Raw genomic sequence first — 20300 nt, 5'->3', positions numbered from 1 at the left:
TTTGTCATTCAACGTTTTTGTATTATTTAATTTTAATGAACAATTTCATCATCTGCAGAGGTCCAATGGAGGTATATATTTATAGGAAATGAGTTTCAGTTTGCCATCAATTCACTCTGGGCCACACAAAGCTTTAGTAATGAAGACTTGCCGTTTTTTATATTTATTATTGCTGCTAGTCTCAAGCAGACCATCAGTGTCAACATAATTTGGTTTTGTTGAATAACAGACCTCTCTGATAGGGTTATTTTGCAGCACACCATATAAAGATTCTCCTTTTGTGCTGCCTACAGTACGCCCAGCTATCAAAATGAGTTTCCATCTCTGTCGCTTCTGAGCTTAACAGCCATTTTTACCAGGAGAGGGCTGGAGGTAGTGTGTTCTGTATACTTTTTCAATGCTATTAGGATTACTCGGGGAAACCATGATACAGGAATGGACTTTGAAGGGCCTCGAGCCTGTATTTCAGTCATACAAATGTGAGGCTGGCCTTGTGCTACATTTGTATATCTCTGTGAGTGGAAAAATATTAGATTCTGCTCTAGAGGGATGGGTGTAATTTACTAAATACAGTGTTCAAAAAAATGTTATTGAATAATTGTGGATGTAATAAAAAAATTAATGTCCCTGGGAAAAATCTGGGCTTTTAGATGCAGTGGTGTGTATTCCAGCTCTTTAACAGCTGACATTTTAAAATGTTAAAATGTCAAGCAGCAAAGTAGCCGGTGCACGTAAAAGTTATGATTTTTTTTAAAACAAACCTGTAATATATACATTTAAACCACACGTTGTCTATACAGTAAACAAAAACACACTTATTAATCCCATTTCAACCTTGAAGTGCCACAGAGCCTAAAGTCTGGTACTTTCACTGTATACTTGTTTTCAAAGGAATTGTGCACTGGCATGCATAGCATGGTTTAATAATTCAACATCATTTTTTGCTTATTTACATTTCCTTGTTTGTATCCACACAAATATTGAGTGTGGATCCTACACTATTTTATTATAAATGAGACCCTGAACAAAACTGCCTCCTGGCCTGCTGTTGAATATATTAAAATCCAATACACTTCAAGGAATGCTAGAATTATTTTACCGGTTATATGTCTGCCTGTATTTGTGTCAATGTTGCAGATTAAATTACGATGCAGCTTAAAGTGTACTCGGTATTTTCACTTTTATTAAATGGGAGTTATTGAACCTGATTTAAGTAATGAGAATAACTGATCTTTGGTCTGACAATTGTGAGTTGTTAAATGGATGTTAATACATCCTAATTAATTATATGAAGCTTATTGTGTGTGTCTTATTACTGTTGGTTTTGAATGTGTGTTAATGTTTCCTATTTGTTTATTAATCATATCCCTCAGTTTGTTTTACAATTATATAAACACTTACTTTTTTGAATAATTATTGAAATGTTAATTTGTAATTGATTGATAGCTAATCTTGATCTGTAGTACATCAGCCCGTCATATTGCTGGCAGCAACAGTATTGTCTGGAGAGTAATTAAATCATGCAATGTTTTCTTGATGCTGTTTGCCAAACCTTCCTGCATCATGCGTGATTGACAAATAAACTGTCCCATTTATATAAATGTTTTATCTGGCATTTACAAAACAGACTCTGATAAAGCAGAATACCCCACGGTGTGAGGTGTTTAGCACAATGTAGAAGATGATCTTCTCTGGTTTGTAGGCAACCATGATAACATGTTACACTGTAGTTAACATTGAATTCTTCCGTTGAGTGTTGGGAATAGTACTACCAAAATCAAAACTACCTAGCACAAACTTAAATGTGTCATGATATTACATCATGAAAATAAGTTACCCTGACGAAGTGGCTCTCTTGAGTCTCTCCATGTAATTACATCATTGTCATGGCAGCAGTTTATTTGAGTGTTAGTTCTCCTCACTGAATAAAAAGATACCTTCCAGAAGTCAAAGGAACAACATCCTCAGTCCTATCTTTTTTATGTTATTTCCTCTTCAGATTGTCATGCATAAAATCAGTCTTATTTCTTGTTTTTTTGTATTTACTCAGTCTGTGTCATGACTTTTACAAGTCTCAAAGGCCTATGAGACTTGCATACATTCTCTATCTGATATGAAGTACCTACCTTGTAGAATCCTTGTATTTCTGACCTTGTGGGGAAAAGTATGAATAGCTGTTTATTTTCTTCCAAAACATGGACTCTGAATAACTGTTGTTAAGAACTGTTGGACCAAAATATAGTCAGCTGCAGAGGGAGTTATCATTAAGTATGTTAACTAAGCTATCTCATTTATATATCACTAGTACAAATGCGATAAAATTCTCCTTGGGAAATGAGCTGGCAGAATAACAAAGAAGATATCTCATTGGTCTTGTCAAAGGAAGGTAATTGGTTTGATAGTGCCACTTGAATATTAAACTTAATTCTTGATCTGCATGAATCTACTCTGTCCCTCTGTTTACATATTAATACAATGATAATAAGTTCTTGTTTCTTTTTTTGATAGTTTCTCAAAATGCAAATATAAATCCAACATTTGGTATTATTTAAACAAATCGTTATAGTAATCTATTTCTTGAGGATCATTTCAGCCCTAAACCCTTCTGGTGTCCCTGTAAGAACAGAACATATTCTTTGGTTGAAGGACTGATACATCTATAACCTCTTTACATGCTTTGCCGCTCTCTGTCTCTTTACCAGTTATACACATGAGAGACTGCTGGGCTCACTAACTTGAGCTAATGTCATCGGCCCTAATAGCAAATCCCTATGGCTGTGAAAAAGTGAATACATTTGTTGTTGCATCACAACCCTCCGAAATGACCTTAGTCTCTATCTGAATTTGATCCATTTATTAATAATATTTGAAAGTCCCACAACGGAAAATCACAGGGTGGTTATACATTTGTCTGTAGTGTGACAAAGTCACAACAAGTTTATTTCCTATACCTCTAAATATTCTAAATAAAGTCATAAATTTGAATGTTTTTTCTGGCTATAAAAACAGAATAACATTTATTTTACCATTTATAACAATCATTTTTTACCAAGATAGTTGTGGCAAAAAATGCAAGATGTTTCTTTGTAGTTGGGATGCTCTTCCTCCATCTGAGTGCTTTCTATTTCTGTGCATTCCCTTATTGTAACCTTGCATGTCTTTAAAAGAAAGTTCCAAACTGCAAAAGTAGCTGACTGCATCTTCCCATTCCTGAGTTTTCTACATGAATTTGGTCTTTCAGTGTATGCCAGATGGCACAGCAGATTTCCGACAGGATGTTGTATATCACAGTGTGACCCAGCTTGTCGCACACAGCCCCTGTTCCAGTTCCTCCAAGTCAAGGCCAATCGGTCCAATTCCCCCAGAGCACTGTTAAGGTTTGAATTGACAAGTAAAACTGTTTTCAAATCGACAAACTTATTTATAAGCCTTTATTTATTACGGACAACCAAGGCCATCCTACATTGTAGCACATCATCAACCTTTTTTATATTTAATTTGATTTGGAAATATTTGCTAGGAACAACAAGCAATTTCTAAAGATGGTGGATCAGAGGAGTCCAAGAAAAATGTTTTTACTAATGTTGACATAATTAATCTACAGTATACACACTGGTGCACATTTAGAAATGTTATACAAATAGATAGAATATAACATATATGTTAGTGTAGTTGACAGTCCATTTCTCAATGGATCTTTCTTAATAGAATGTATATTAACCATGCTTCGTTTGTTTCTGTAGTTTTGCATATCCATTTAGCATTTATAACATTTCCCCAAATGTAAGCTGAACAGCAAGCTTTATTCACAAAGCAATTACGATAAAAGTTGCTGTTTTGTTGAATTTTACTGGGATAAGGACTGAAATTGTAAATGAACAGATATAAAGAGACAAGCAAATAAATTCTTAAGCACCTCAAATTGAGGCAAAGAAATGTCTTCTTTAGTTAATTGTGTCAACTTGTGTGGAAATCCATGGTTATTCTGACTTGTTGTGAGAAGAGGTTCTGAAGAAAAGTCGTGGTTCGGAAAATAAGGCTGCGCAATTACTGTTTGTTGACACAAATCATTTATAATGTTGTGCCATGTCATTTTATTACATCCCTACTTTGTATCTTTGTGATTTTTTGCTCATGTTTACCAACCCAAGATTTCCTAAGAGGTAACCTCACAGCACGATGCTGCCTCCACCAAGCTCCACGTGAACATGGTGTGTCTCTGTAGATTTGGATTATGATTAACTCTAAATGTTCATCTTAACAGCCCATAGTGACTCCTCCCACTTTGAATGCATGCTTGTTAGGCACAGCTTTCTAAGATGTTTTGATGGCCTCCCTCACTACTGTCTTTTCTACATCATTTCTCGGTTATTGAAGGTACCTTGCTCTATCCGGATTTACAGCTCTTCTGGTTTCCACATTTATTTTTATAAGAGCCTATGTGCCTTTATGTGCATGCTGACTCTCCAACACTTTATAGTATGTGTTGGTAATATGCATCCATACGGCAAACTGCTAAGGGGCTTGTATATGTACGCCCTCTTGTACATTGCTGATTAGGGTTTCATCATTTGTGCTGCCTCGTTTAGTGAGGAAATTACTGCAATTTCGTTCTAATTTTCCGTTGAAGTCAAAAGACCATGAATTTATGGAACCTCAGAAAAGGAAAGGGAGAGAGAGATGTGTGTTTTTCTCTGTTTGAGAAAATGCTTCCACCTGATCCTTTTTAATGACTTTTTCAGGATGCTTGTGTATTTGAATAGTTGATCAATCTCTCTCCCTGATTATAATCATTTTGCAGACATTACCTGACTTCATATTCCTAATTTGACAGTGCAGCTTATTATTAGGGCTATGTATACACTGTTTAAGCACATGTGAGTACAATAGAAAAGGGCATTTACACAGTTACAATTTGAATCTTAATGTCAAGCACAAGGTGTGTCTGTGAGCATATCCACTCATTTTACTGTATTTCACTTCATGTGTGTGCAGAAGCGCAACGGGCTAAAAAGGCTGGGGGAAGGCGATCAGATCAGCAGGTGTGGAGATGATTAAATACTCTCTGCACCACTGGGCTCATTGCTCTCCAACAGCTGTTCTCATCACGGTTAAACGTGATAACTACAGCTCAGCAAACAGAACGATTTACGTCAGGAAGAGTCTGGCAGGTTAACAAGTGTCACTACATAAACACACATCAATTATTATTATTTTCGATAATGGCCTATGATAGATAGAAATGAAAACTAATGAAATATATTTGCTGACACTTTTATATGGGTATATCTGCCAACGCTGATTTATAAATAATTCAAATGTATCTGACCTCCTTCACGGTTACATAGTTTGTAATGATTGTTACTCAACAGTATTTGCACTACAATGTCTCTCAATGATTAAACATTCAATACTATCAATCAATCAATGTTTATTTATGTAGCCCAATATCACAAATGTTACATTTGTCTCAGTGGACTTTACAGTTTGTACAGAATATCAGTATGACAATACGACTGCCTCTGTCCTTAGACACTCACATCGTACAAGGAAAAACTTCCGAAGAAAACCCACAGTTTAAAGGGAAAAATGGGAGAAACCTCAGGGAGAGCAACAGAGGAGGGATCCCTCTCCCAGGACGGACAGACGTGCAATAGATGCTGTGTTTTGTGATCAAATAGAAAAAAACATGTTTTATGTCTTTATTTAACATTGGAAATGCACAAGATTAAAAATATAAAAATAAATTACTTAATCATGGCCTATTTCCAACTTATTTCCAAGCATAAGTATGTAAATATATTGACAAAGTATTTTGCCAGTAAAAATGTCACAGCTCCAGCTCCACATAGGACTTCTGGGTTTTCAAAAAAAATTAAGTGGGAAAGAGGTTTTCCTAAATAGACTGAGCAAATAAACATTTTTGAGATAACATTTATTTATCAGCAATATTATGTGTACTCCAAAGTTAAATTAGTATTAGGCATAGTTACAGATGCCGCATCCACTACATTTAAACATCTTAGCTAGGGTGAGCAATTACATCAACATATTGAAGCTAAAAACACACATCTTACTCTCCCTGTCCACCTGTTCTTTCTTTCTTTAAAATAGATGAACAGAAATTCCTGTCAGTCTGAATTTCCCACAGACACTTGGTGTTGTCATGCAGACGTGAACAACCCAGAGTCAATGACGTGGAGCATGACGTTTGCACTACTAATTTAATAAAAAATATAGTTAATATGAGAATGGGTAAGAAATCACACCGCTGAACATGCTTATTTTTTCATTCTTTTTTTTTTTGTGTTAGGGAGTCTATTCAGGATGAATTGGGTGTTCTAGTAAATATTAACAGCAGCAGGAGCATCTCAAAATGAATCACAGATAAATCACCAGAAGAAGGCAGAGAGGAAGTGAATAATAACAGGACACGGAATGGGCTCTGTAGTGTGTTTAGTATATGGCCGTGTACAGGCCCGGTTCCAGAACAAAATGACTCAGGGTGCCTCTGAGATTACAGGGGGCGCAGCAGTAGTAGGTTTGCATGATCATTAGTGGCCGGCAACAGCAATGAAAAATAGCATTGATGGTCCCCAATGAACAGATTATGGCATTTGTTATGTTTTGAAACCAAGCAAGTGAGAACATTTCAAGTGAGTTAAAAGTGCAATCCTGAAATATTTCATACAGTCCAAAGTGGACTATGGCAAAGAAAAGCACAACAGCTTCAAAACTGTACTGATAAAACAAATGAGAACATAATGTAAATCAAGGCACATATTATTTAAACCAGCTCATGGTTTGAAATGGCAAACATTGAAAAGCAAAAGTATTATTAAAACCATTTATTATCATCACTTTGGTCCCATCATATAGCCTCCTCTGGGAAGAGAATATTTACTGTGCTTGAAAACTGGTATCACATCATGTGAGGTTGACTTTGTGACCTGGAGAACATTTCAGCTGCAACATTAGCTTGTTGAGAAGCTTGGGATATGAGATATTTTTGTAGCCATTCGTGGTGAAGGCATCTGCTATTGTATGCATTATTTTTGACCCAACATTTCTACAGGCATGGCAGAATATGGCCCTATTTTCACATGAATATTCTAGCCCTTGTCTATTTTTATACCACGATGAGCTACAAAATGACCGCCTAACCCCACTGTACAGGCGAGTACTTGTTTAGATATACCTGGGCAGGCTCGGTTTTGCCGTGGTATCCTGGCACCTGCGGGCCGCAGAGGGGCGGCGTAGTTTGGGGAGACGAAGACTGCTGCTCCGGGGGCGAGTCAGGCGGGAGTAAGCTAGTGTCCACAACGGAGGGTAACGTGATGTCCCCATCTGACCCGTTGCTACTGTCTGCAGTAGATGCAGTGTTGCTGGCGTTTAGTGATGGTTGCTTTAACCATTTTCGTATAAATAATTATCCACAGATGTGTGTCACTTCTGTGAAAGCACTTTGGAAATGATGCACGCGCAGCGGAGCAGGTCACGCGCACCTGACACAATTTGTTGTTTGTATTTTTTGCTCCGTTCTCTTTTTTGAATAGAGGGTGCATAACATTCAACTGCCCCGAAGATCCCGACGCGAAGCCTGAAGGGTAAACACACCAGGTTTACTAATCTACCCGCACAATTTGTCTGGTGTCGGAATGTCTCGCTATGTTAGTACATTCTTAAAAAACAAAACACCATTTAATTTCGGGTTGAAATGTGTTGTAACTGCGTTACTGGGCATTGTAACGGGTAATATATTACCCACATTTCATTAGTAATGCGTTTGCTGTAACAAAGTAATGTAATACATTACTGTAACTCCGTTACTTTTGTAACGCGTTACACCCAACACTGCCCCTTTCACACCAACGCAGCACCGACTCGGAGCTGGAGCTGAAAAGTACCAGTTTTTCCTGTTCACACCGCAGAGGCGCCACCTCTTAGCTCCGGAATCCGGTTCACTTCCAGCTCCAAAAAATTGTCGGTCTAGAGGCAAGAGCTTCGCAGCTAAGAGGCGGCGTCGCTTACGTCTCTCTTACGTCGAGGCGGGTTGAAGTAGATGCTGAAGACCACAAAGAAGTCTTGCATTTCGCATGTGATGTTTGTAAAGTTCCAAGTAAAGTCGTCCCTTGTAAAGTCGTCCGATGCCTTCCATTTTGTTTCGTAAGAGGATAACCAAAGCGAACAGCGCTTCAATACAATCGGCCATTGTTGTTGTTGTCGATGTGAGGGATTTCCGCGCGGTTTGGATTTTATGAAGCAGGCACGTAAACGGTGACGTCATGACGCAGCAGCGGCAGCTCTGGGCGGTGTGAACAGAGCGGGAGCAGAAAAGGGAAACCGGAGCTGAACCAGAAAAGCTCCCGCTCGGAGCTAGAAAGGGAAAAGCGCTGGTGTGAAAGCCGCATATGTCTCCCACTTACTCCTGCTTATGACATCCCCAGTCCAGTAATACATCTCAAAACATTTCTGCAAAAACAGTGAAAGGTAGTGACTGTTTGAGACGGTAAATGATGAGTCCTACAACTGTACTCTGTCATCGCACCCAGGTTAATAGATGTCCCATATAACTGTGGCACTGTTAAAACATTCACTTCCCTTGAACAATATGGTGATTTGCGTCATTTTTCAAAACTTGTAAGTCTAGTAGTGTTGCCAAAGGTGACTGCCTGGCAAGGCCTCTAGATGATTTGTCATGAGTTATCTGATGAAATTAATATCTCTCCGTTGTAATCCTCTGAACCCCACACTCAATACAGTTATTAGTTTATACTCCAGTACATCATCCAGCCCCAGAGCTCATTACATCAATCTGTTCACACACACACACACACACACACACACACACACACACACACACACACACACACACACACACACACACACACACACACACACACACACACACACACACACACGTGCACACATAGACTCTAGGTAGTGCTTGAGCACCTGCCCGTTTTGCCCTCTGAACAGCAATGTGCCCTTTTGAAAGTTCGTTTTTTACAGTTTTTTATTTTATTTTTGTACAGTGTACTGTATGTGGCTCATGGTAACATCGATCAATTCTGGATTAAAAGCTTCTAATATATACAACAATGCCCCAAATGCGCGTTGTAATTTTGTCAGACATCCCCACACGTGCCCCGCGGCACTCCCGTACGTGCCCTGGCTGCAGCCCCTCCCTTCCCTGCTCTCAACGTGAACGCGCAGAGCAGACAGTCAGTCACTCAGTCAGACAGGCCACGGCGGGTGTGTGGTGCAGCAGCACGCAGCAACACGATTAAAAGTGCCCTAGTGACGACCAAGTAAGTAACCACCAGGTAACAAATACGAGACAACGAGTGTATTGTTTAGTCCCCTAAATCAGATGCCAAACTAAACTAAAACTTTACTTATTTTCTTGCATCCATCCATTTAGTCTCGTTGTGCACTTTTGAAAATAGCAGATCTACACGCTCACAATGCGTCATTATGCTAGGGCTGAAGTGATTAAATGTATGTTTTGTAATAATCAAAATCAAAATCTACATAGTAACTAGTAACTAAAGTTTTCAAATAATTGTAGTGGAGTAAAAGTAGAATATTTGCATCTGAGATGTAGTGGAGTAGAAGTAAATGTATTGAAAATGGGAAATACTCAAGTAAAGTAAAAATGCCTCAAAAAGTACAATATAAGTAGTAGTAACCTTATAGGTTTACATTAATGCTGCTGTTAAATGTTTCTAGGAGATTAACCCTTAATTATCATGCACAGCAGAGCAGTACATTGATTTAGCTCATTTGCATTTACCACTTGTAGAATAATGCCAATAAGAGACAGGATAAGAAGAAAAAAACAAAGAGAGCTACAGCAAGCAGCTCTCTGCTCTCCTGGGTAAAGCAGCCTGAGCCTACCAGCAAGGAAGATGAGGATGCAGATGTGCCTGATGAACCCTTACCCATCATCAATGATTAAGATGAAGAAGAAAGGTCAGAGTCAATACCAGAGTCATGTTAAGGGACAAACTGTCTGTCTAGAGCCCTTTTATGCTCAGATTTGAACTGTGATAATAATAGTAGTAATAATAATATAATTTTATTGAGAGGCCCACAATTTATTTTAACCACACTAAGTGATACTAAATCAGACATGAAGCTACTTTCCAAATGACAAAAAAACAACAACTATGTGGTAGGGTGTTGAATTTTGGCCATGACAGTTAAAGTCTGGTGAGTCTTAATGTTATCATGCATTGCATTGCCTTACCCAAATAATTGAAATAAACATCATATTCTATATTGTTTGTATTCTAGGCTGCTACAGCAGGCTCAGGGAAGCAGCCCCCTGCTGTCTTGCAATAGTCCATCTAAGATGAGGGAGACAAATCCATAGAAAATATCTCTGAGTCAGACACAGATGAAGCAGAAATGTCAGAGTCCAGAGCAGCAACATGTTCAGAAACAGTGCTCTCTGATGATGACCAAAATGAGGGAGAGATGGAAGGAGTAACCAAAAACCGAAAAGAAACTAACAAAATCCGCCATTATCCGGCAAATTTTCGCGCACAATTTTGCGCGCGGGCGAACGCCAGACTGCCACGACGACTCAGAAGGTGCCCTTTTTTTTCCTCTTGAGCACCTGCCCCTATAAATGTCTGTGCACGCCACTGCACACACACACACACACACACACACTGTACTGTATTTGCCTGTTTGCCGTCTGACGTGGCTCTGCAGGATATGAGGTAATGGCTGGAAAAGTGCAGGTTGTTTGACCATTAACTCCAGTTAGCATTTGCCTGCCTGATTTATTATCCTTTAATGTCCTCTGCCAGAAACGTGCTGTCCCTCTGACTAAAGCCGCCTACTGTAGTGAGAAACAGTGAAAGGAATGGAAATAAAAGACGTTTGAGAGGTCAGAAAGTAACATAGAAATTCAAAACATCCTTAAAGGGATAGTGGAAATGGAACCTCAAATAGTTTCGTTTTAACTTATATACAAGCATAATTACGTACCAAAACAATCACACCTGATTAAAAAAATATAATAATTGTCTTACGCATGTTAGAAGCACTTTATTGCAGCTTCCCCGAAGTTTTTTAGAAACGAAATGTTCGACTCAGCCAAACAGGAAGTGACGAAAACTTAGGAAGACGATACGATAACAAACCATGGCGTCTATGCAGAATGAACGTGGAAGGGCAAATATACCAGACAAAGAAGAAGGATTGTACGAGGTATCCAGTGATGATAGCGAGTCAGAAACATCCTCTCGGCTTTCCTACGAAAATGTCGTTTTAGGAACTGAATCTGAATCCGGTTCAGTAAGCGACGATGGTGACAATATTGAGCCAGACGATGGACCATTACGTCCTTATTTGTTCGAGCCCGAGCCCGAGGTGATGGTTCACGGCATGGGCAATGGCGAGGATGACCAGGACCAGGCGCCAGATAATGCACCCCTACGCACAAATAATCTTGACTGGTAGGTCCCTAAGCATAGCTCACGCATCTTAAGATCACCTGTAGCCTTTACAAATATTAATCATTGTTAACCAGTTAAGCCCGAAGGTCCCCCCAGTGGACCCCTCCCACAGTTTTTTTTCTCTCACATGTCTCAGGGCTTCTTAACATTTATGAAACTATTAATGTTTCATACCCTTTTAAAAGGTAAGAAACTCCGCTAACTGACAATAAGAACAATTGTTAGCTACAAAAAACACAAGAGTAATACCAAGCCTTTGAATTAGCATTGAGCGAAACAATGCTAACTAATGCTAACGCTTTTTTACACACAACACACGGTAGAAATTCCCTTATTACTATCTTAACTGCACAAACAAGATATACGATTTAAAGCTCCACAGATTCCACACATGTAATGTCATCACTGTAAGACCTCGAATTCCTGGAGCTATCAGCCAGAAAAGAGAAAGTAAACAACATCCGGTTCCAAAAATATTACAATAATTATGTCTTACCTTTTTTGATTTGTGATCAAAAGTTGTGTTCAACGGAATAAAAACGCATCTCAAGGTTAATCCAATGTCGTTGTGTCTCGTAGAATTTTTTACTGATAATCAATCATCATATTTATGGCAATATACTCGGTACCATAATAAAGGTCGGCTATTCACATGCAAATGCTATTGAATGTCCGCCATTGTTTGTGCCCGTCTTCCTATGCTCTCGTCATCACCCGAAGATTCCCGACGATTCCCGAAGTATTTCGTTTCATTGAGAGGGCGCAGTAAAATTGAAAATAAAATGAAACTAGGCGCATGAAATAAAAAAAAATTGTTTATTATGCTTATTTTTAATAAAAATACATAAGTTAAACCCAAAATTCGCGGATTTCCACTATCCCTTTAAAGGAATGCTCCACTCATTAGATAATTAATCAAAACTTCAGTATTTAGTGAAACATTATGTTTAAACCATACCCTGAAGAAATCAGCGATATTCCCCGGTAAATAATGATTTTATAGCTCTTTTTTATCAAAACCTGTATATTCCGTCAGGCCGCTGCCATTTTGCCCATTTTCAGTAGTCACGTGATGGTCGTGACGTCATCCATGCGTTCACTTTGTAAACGCACGAAAACATGGCATAGTATTTGAGTTCGGACTCGTCAGCCGAGGAAGAAGTTTTGAGCAATATGAAGAGATTGGATGGGGGAATTCAGCCATACAGGTTCGAGCCTACTTAGTACTACTTAGTAGATACAATGATTTTGATTACTAGATATGTATGCATGTAGTACCACCCTTGCTAGCGATTCCCTCTCTAGTTTAGCATAATCAGCCTCGTTGTCCCTGGCCCTAGAACCACGATTTTATGGGGCCGGAAAAACTGGGGGAAAATACCCACTAGCCGGTACTACGCTATATGGAAAGGCCACCAAAAACTGGCCTGGCCTGGACGATAAAGGACGTTTAAACGGGGCTACCCGCTGCAATGGAAATGCGCTATAACATACCTTATTCTTACTCCGAGCACTACTTCTGGTCCTCCATCGCTTCACACTTGCAGAGGGCGATTTCTCAACTGGCCGAACGGGTGTCCTGGTCGGTGATGACACCAGAAAGACCGATGGTACTGCATCTCCATTAAGTAATGGTTGTTCAATAAATCCCATGTTATGTTTTATCATACTCTCAGAGTAGTCGTCCGGAAACTTGAAATGTTCGCTGCATACATGCGCCTGTGGATCTTTCGGTTCGGGCCGGCCACATTTCGCTAGCCACTGCCTCCGAACGTACTTCCTACGCTTACCTTTTGGCAACAGATGGAACCGAGCATTCCGTGGATTGTTCCTATCAGAATTGTGGCAATGTTTCGCGATACAATGAGGCATATTTGAAGAGAGTAACTACAGTAAATAACATGAACATCAACGTGTCCTCGAAACCAAACGCATGGTTTACGTCACGTCCGGTAAAATGGCGCCGCCCACAGTGTTGATGTTATTTCGGTAATTAATCAGTTTAAAATCCCTGATAATGTCATCGGATAAAAAAAATAAAAAGAAAGACTGGCAGAGACTGGTCTGTTTTATCGGATGATAATTATTTAAAAATGAGTGTCATGAGCATACCATTCCTTTAATGATGACGTAAGTCTTTGTATTTCAGCTAATTTGTGGCTGCTTGTCAATCTCAGATTTCCTCATTCAACAGACTGTGAATGGACCTGTCAAATAGACAGCTCAGTGCAGTAAACATATCTGTAGTGTTGGCACACTTGTTGGTGTGTGTACGGTGAGAGGGTGATTTTAAATAACAGTGATGTTTTTACACTAATGGCATGGACCCTCTTACTTTGTTTGATTTGGAGAAGAGCTGCAGTCCAGGGATGCATTAGGGACGGGGCTTTTCACAGGCCTCGTGTCTCTTCATCCATCTCCTCCTCCTCTCATGTTGCCCACACCTCTCTCCTCCTCCTCTCCATTCTTAACAATGCAGTACAGCTGCCTGTTCTCATAACGTCCCACGTCACCTGGTTTTCTTCTATCAATTTCTTTATGGTTTTCTCTGCCACAACGTCGTCATGCCACTTCCCAATATTACTTGTTGTTGTTGCACTTTCTTCACTTTCCTTTTCACCCTTCCCTGGTGTAGCAATCACATCCTCACTTCTTCTTGCCATACAACTCTTGTGTTCTTTGTTGTCTTCTCCTTTGTCTTCCCATCTCTGCCTTTGTTTCTCCCTAGCGATGACTCTGGATCGTGCTTATTGTTCTCATCTGTAGCTTCCACTCTAACTGTATCAGTTTTCTGTGCGGAGCCTCAGCACAGCAGGTGTCCTCAGCGTTTGCTCTTCATTTCAATGCTGTGATGTCAGCTATGTAAAACATTCTTCCTTTAAGCTTATGTCTATTCACAACATCCTGTTTACATCCTGCTGTCTTTCTCTATTTCATGTTCTCTTCATCTCTTGTATCTTTATCTTGTGTTTTCCATTTTCAATGTACACAACTTCTTCATTCCTGAAAGTGCTCATGAGCAAACAAACATTTATAGGTTTTTTTTCTTTTTTTTTCTGTGACTGAGACATTATGTAAAGTGTTTCCCACAGATCTTAAATATACTTGGGGGGGTGGTGGTAGCGGGGGGGTGGGGGTTGAGGTGACGTGCAACAACATTAACCTTTCTGTTGGTCGCTTGTTAGCAGACCCTTCACGCGATGGCAGAGCGAACAGGTACAGGCAGGGCCCATAATGATAGCCCTATAGTTTAAATCTACTACCCACACTTGAACATATGGAAATGTGTTACTATTTTAAAAAATACATGTATTTATAAATGTATTTAGGAACCTATCCATGTGATTTTTAGTGGGGGTCGACCTCAAATCCTCTAGGGGGGTCCAGGGGCATGCCCCCCCGGTAAGATTTTATTTTTTATTTTGGAGTTAAATGCATCAATCTGGTGCATTTTGAGGGGCAAATAAAGAGACTAGATCTATGGAAACACCTATATTAAACAGAACTGTATACATTTCAATAATCATAAAATCATGGCCATAACCAATAACATACCTTTTCCAATATGAAAAAAACACTGAAACTTGTTTATTAATTAATTTTTTTAGTTCATTTATAGTTGTGAGTGTGTCTGTGCTCCTGAACCAGCCTCTCCTGTCTCCCTCCTCTCCCCCCTGCTCCTCTTTGAGGCAGCAGCAAAGACTAGCTTTCTCTCAACAAGTTTTAAAAGTGTATCTTACCTTTTTTCACCTAGTTAACTTTTTATTTATTTATTCATGTATATTTTACTAATCACATTACATTTAATTTAGCTGACGCTTTTATCCAAAGCGACTTATAATGACCGATTACAGGGACATTCTCCCTGCGAGTAACTAAGGGCTAAGTGCCTTACTCAAGGGCACACTAGTGGTGGTGTTCCTGGCGGGATTTGAACTCACAGCCTTCCGATCTTCAGCCCACCCACTATCCATTAGACCAATCACTACACTCTCAAATGGAAATATGTGTTTACATAAATGGTGACCACACCGTTTGAGACCCACTGAGAACTTAGACTAAGTTAACTATCTAAACACTCAGAGAGTCCTTTACCTCACCTGAGCTGAGGTTATCCCGAGCTTGAATGACACACAGAGACCAATCAAGGGCTTTGATTTATGATCTGTATGACAGTGGCCATGTCGGCAGACCACATCATGTGGACAGCCAGTCACCCTGTGTGAGGCAGGCCACTTAACAGGCAAGAAGGAGGCGAGATCAGAGCAAGGGAGCGAGGGATCATTGTCCACAAGTTAATCGATCGCAGATGGCGTCGTGGTCACGGACGAATACAAAAAAAAATTATTAAAAAAAAAAAAAAAAAGATTGGTCGTGAAATATACTTGGGCGGCCGTTAATATACCTGGGCGGCCTGCCCAAGTATAGTCTGTGTGGGAAACCCTGATGTTACTGTACCTAGAGCGTTATTTTATAAAGATCTTGGATTTGGCGCACACACATCAGAGCTGTGCCATGATTACACACACACACACACACAGCAGGTTCTTGCTGGAGGTAATTGAGCAGGTTAGATGACAGCTTTTCCATTAAGCCACTCTCCAAAAGCCACTCATCACTAGTGTTATTGCACTGTAATGACAAATAACTCATTAGCATGATAAGTGTTCCCTCTGCAGTGATTGGCTTCATTCCAAGAGTTGCCAGTACAATATTCTGCTTCTTAAAGGACCACGTTTGGTCTTTTCTTTTTTGGTTTGTGGAGCAATTGTGAGACTGATTTAAGAGTGCACTAGCCTGGTTAATTTAGTGTATGACAGATCATAAAGAAGATTAAGTAACAGGGGACTATGTGTTTTTGTTTTTCAGTACACCCGCTTTCAAAAGGTTGGACAACAAGAGTCAAGCAATGTAATTACATAATAACAATAATTACTCTCCAGGGGAATTTAAGTGAGTGTGAGAATAAGGATTAAGCTTCACACACACAGGTGTACAAATTGAAACACCACACAGATATAACTTTTATAGCATATGTAAGGGGAACATTAGCATATTTACCTTTTTTAAAGAAATTTGTAACAAAAAGTTAGGCCATACTGTTTATAGAAATATATTTCTATTATACAATTGTACGCATGAAGCCCTCTAATTTACAGGCTTCAAACTTTCCTGTAGTCTTTTGTTTTCCTCTGCCCTCGTTTCACTCCTTAGAAGAGAACAAATGACGAGTTTGCACGCCCAGAGAAATGTGTCAGCTCTAGTCAGTCATCCAACTTTTCCCTGCCTTTTTACTCTGTTGTCAAGGATTATTTTTCCAGTGCTGTCTTCTGCGCAAGATGAATGGCAGCGGCTGTATATATTGAGTGATTTTCTCTAGTGCAAGGTTTGTGCTATGTCAAAGCTGGAAATGATAGCAATGCCAGAGTCTTTTTTTAAACGTCACTTTAAAGCAGTGTGAGGGTGTGAATGTCCTTTTCAATTGCTTTTGAAGGTACATTGTAATGCCTACTTGAGCAGAAATTGATGGAAGAATAACAATTTGTGGATTTACTTTTTTGTCAGGCCCTCTTGATTATAACCTCTGTTTCTTTTAAAAATGAACTTAGTCCCCCCAGAACAAATTAATTGATTGTTGCTCACAGAGAACACCTCTTTATGGACTCTGCTTTACCTGTTTGTTTTTTGTCATTCACTGTGGTTAGGCCCTAGTTGAATTACAAACTCATAATGAATATGCAGTGGGTAATCCAGATTCTATAGACTGAAGACTTCGTAAATATATTGAACACAAGTAAGCAGACAGACTAAAGTAAGTGATTTTAAACCAACCCAGGACACAAAGAGGGATTCTCTGAAATAGTTACAGCTTGTCTGCAGATGTTCTTTGTCACCAAACAAGTTCACCACCAGTATCTAAACCCCTCGTCAGTTCACCCCCAGTATTAAATGTGAGATCTTACTACAGCCAGTGAAGTGCATAGCTTGGCTTAAGGTTTAAATTGACCAAAGAATCTCCACCTAACTGCAGGCTAGAGTTTCCAAAAAAGAAGCATGAAAACTATTCTGTTCCCTGAGACAAGAATAACTCCTCAACTGTGATGCAGAGTGTTACGTTTGATCAAAGCTGGACATCAAATCCAGACTATGATGCATGGTAGGGAAAGAAACCTGAGCTACCTCCAGAATCAAACCTGGAACACCTACAGAGCATCCTGTGAAAGCCCATACTGACCCAGCCAGAACCAGACCTAAATCCCTTTACGAATGTTCCAACTGGAGTAAGCTACAGCATATCTGCAGTGATTAATGAGGGAAAAGAAAATCCCCAATAATATTCAACCTCCCTGTATTTTGTTATTATCATGTTTGCTTGCAATTTTCAGAATGTTTTCTTAAGAAATGTGGGGCTTGAAATGTGTTTATTTATACTCTCTGCAAAAGTTGTGACGCTTTTTCAGTTGGAATTCATCGCACAATATCCCAGAAAAGTTGTCTCTTTGAGTAGTTTCAATTGTATGACCTATATAATGTTGACTTTTCAGTTCCACCTCCTCAGGCAGCATCCTAAATGTAATTTTTCTATTGTCTTTGTCCTGTCACAGCTGGCCCTGGAGGACCCGGTGCACAGCGTGTCCCTGCAGCAGTTTGTCTATGAGAAGCTGAAGGCGCAGCAGTGCATGATGGGGGACCAGGGCTTCGGGGTGCTGATGGAGACCGTGGACACGGAGCTGGTCAGGCAGCTCCAGGAGTTCCTCAAAGGCTTCTGAATCTTCAATCCTTCACTACCTTTCGCAAACACCTTTGTCTACTGTTACCCTCGCCCCGCATTTTTGAAAAGTACCGAAAAGGTTTTTAATCTGCCCAAAATGTGGACTGGTAATCCAACCCTTCCCCGTTCTACCCATGCTTTGCCTTATCTATATTCAGACCTCGCCTTGTGGATTGTCCTCAGCCAACACCCTCGTCCCTCTCTTCTTATTTTGGTTGCTTTTACGCTGTTTTTTTTTCTTCAAATGGGGTCTATTCAGGTACTTGAAAAAGTCCCTTGACAACCACACACATCACCACACAAGAGCTTCCACTCAATTCTTCTAGTTTATTCTCTTTCTGGACGAGTGGTATGAAGTTGGGTTGGAGGAGTATAAAGTAAAGAATGAGCTGCAGTTGCCAGAGCTGGAGCTTCGGACTGTTTTCTATGAAGAAACCTAAAGATGGGAACAGCAATGTGGATGAACTGTACCTAAAAGACATAAAGCAGTGTTTACAGAATTTATTCTTAAAAAAAGAAAAAAAGAAATTTAGTTTTGTATGTATGTGAAGTATGGATGATATGCTGCATAGCGATATTTTACATTTTATTTTGATTTTACTTTGTGTTAAGTTCTCATCCATTTAAAAAAAAAAAAAAAAAAAAAAAAAAAGTTTCATTAGCAGAGGTCACTGCAACTACTGAGAGAAGTCGAGTGTTTTTCCTTCTTTTTGAGTTGGTTTTGAGGGAATTAAGTTTTGACTGCAAAATGGGTGATTTGTTTTAATGGTTGATTTGTAAGAGTGCTTAACCACATTTTATGTATATACATACTGCTGCTAATTAATGGTGTATCAGAGCACTTTAATAACCAAAAACTGTTTCACCTGTTTTCATCTTTATCTCAAATGTACATCTTCTCACATCATTGTACTTTAACACAGTGGTAGAATGTGCCGGAGCAGTGCAGCAGAAATGTTCAAATTAGGCTTTAGTTGCATAAAGAACCTCATCTTGAACTGTTGCCATATTTCATGTCTCAATTTGTTAAAAAAAATAAACTGTCTGTCTGCAAGTTTAACATGCCATTTGGTTCTATCTTACTATTTAATTTTAGATAATTAGATATTTCTGAGTGAGTAAAGAAGTCTTATTGTTAGCCACTGAGGACTTTTAAGTGCTGGATTAATCTTTAATTTGAAGAAATATAACCTTTTTCATTTGGGTTTTCTCATACAATGTATTATTTGGAAGTTTGGAAAACCCATATTAAAAAAGAAAAATTATAAATGACAGGCTATTAGAGCCAAAGTGGTATGTGGACATGGTTCACGCAAAATCTAAAATGGGGTCTAAATGTATATATAGTTTACTTCAACTTGAAACTCGTTTAAAGCAAAAAACATGATTTACTTTGGCTGCCCTGCCTTTATAATCCATTACTTTGGATTTGATGAGTAAGTATTGGTTTATCTGCTCTTATTGGTTTAGTAATACCTGCCTGGGAAGGAGATAATGCTGACACTAGCTCCTTTGACACTGTGATAGAGTTGAGTAGCAGTCAGTATTACGGCCTTATGCTTTGAGCTTTATGTATCCTTTACTCTCAGAAGACCTTTCTTACCATCCATGGTCATTTCTTAACTGGTTAAACAGTAGATGATATCTGTAGTCATATTCTGTTTATGACCCAAATTCTGAAGTTTAGAACGTAACACGTACAGTTGAGAGATGTTTTTGGGTATTTGATTATGCTTTGATGGGATAAAATGATTGTTGCTTTGTCCAAAGCACTCAATAAAATGCAGTAATTAGCCAAAATATTAGTCTGTGTAATTCAATTACTGATGTGAGCATGCATGTGCCACAGCACCATTGTAACATTGTGCCACTGTCTTTGTTGACAATCGTAGTTGAGTTCCATCCATTTAATTTACTTAAACTTAAGATGTCGATTTATTTTGACCTTTGCAAAAGAGCAATATTGCTTTTTCCATACATTGTATTACTCTCTGGGAATCCTGCAATAGTCAGCAAATGTTTTAGTTATAATCGGGGTTGACCTTTTGTAATGGTTA

At 39.1% G+C, this 20300-nt stretch overlaps 1 protein-coding gene across 1 annotated transcript in view; it reads left to right on the top strand.

The window, feature by feature from the left end:
• The window catches only part of ipo11 (importin 11), a 147607-nt gene extending 127564 nt beyond the window's left edge, over nt 1-20043 (top strand). The window contains exon 30 of the mRNA XM_034234866.1: nt 18077-20043. Within this exon, the coding sequence (XP_034090757.1) occupies nt 18077-18241 (165 nt within the window). The 3' untranslated portion in view covers nt 18242-20043. The remainder of the gene's footprint in view (nt 1-18076) is intronic.
• Nucleotides 20044-20300: the final 257 nt, after the last annotated feature.

Source organism: Gymnodraco acuticeps, unplaced genomic scaffold (genome assembly GCF_902827175.1).
Source record: "Gymnodraco acuticeps unplaced genomic scaffold, fGymAcu1.1, whole genome shotgun sequence".
NCBI classification, from domain to species: Eukaryota; Metazoa; Chordata; class Actinopteri; order Perciformes; family Bathydraconidae; genus Gymnodraco; species Gymnodraco acuticeps.
This window is presented reverse-complemented; position numbering and strand designations above follow the sequence as displayed.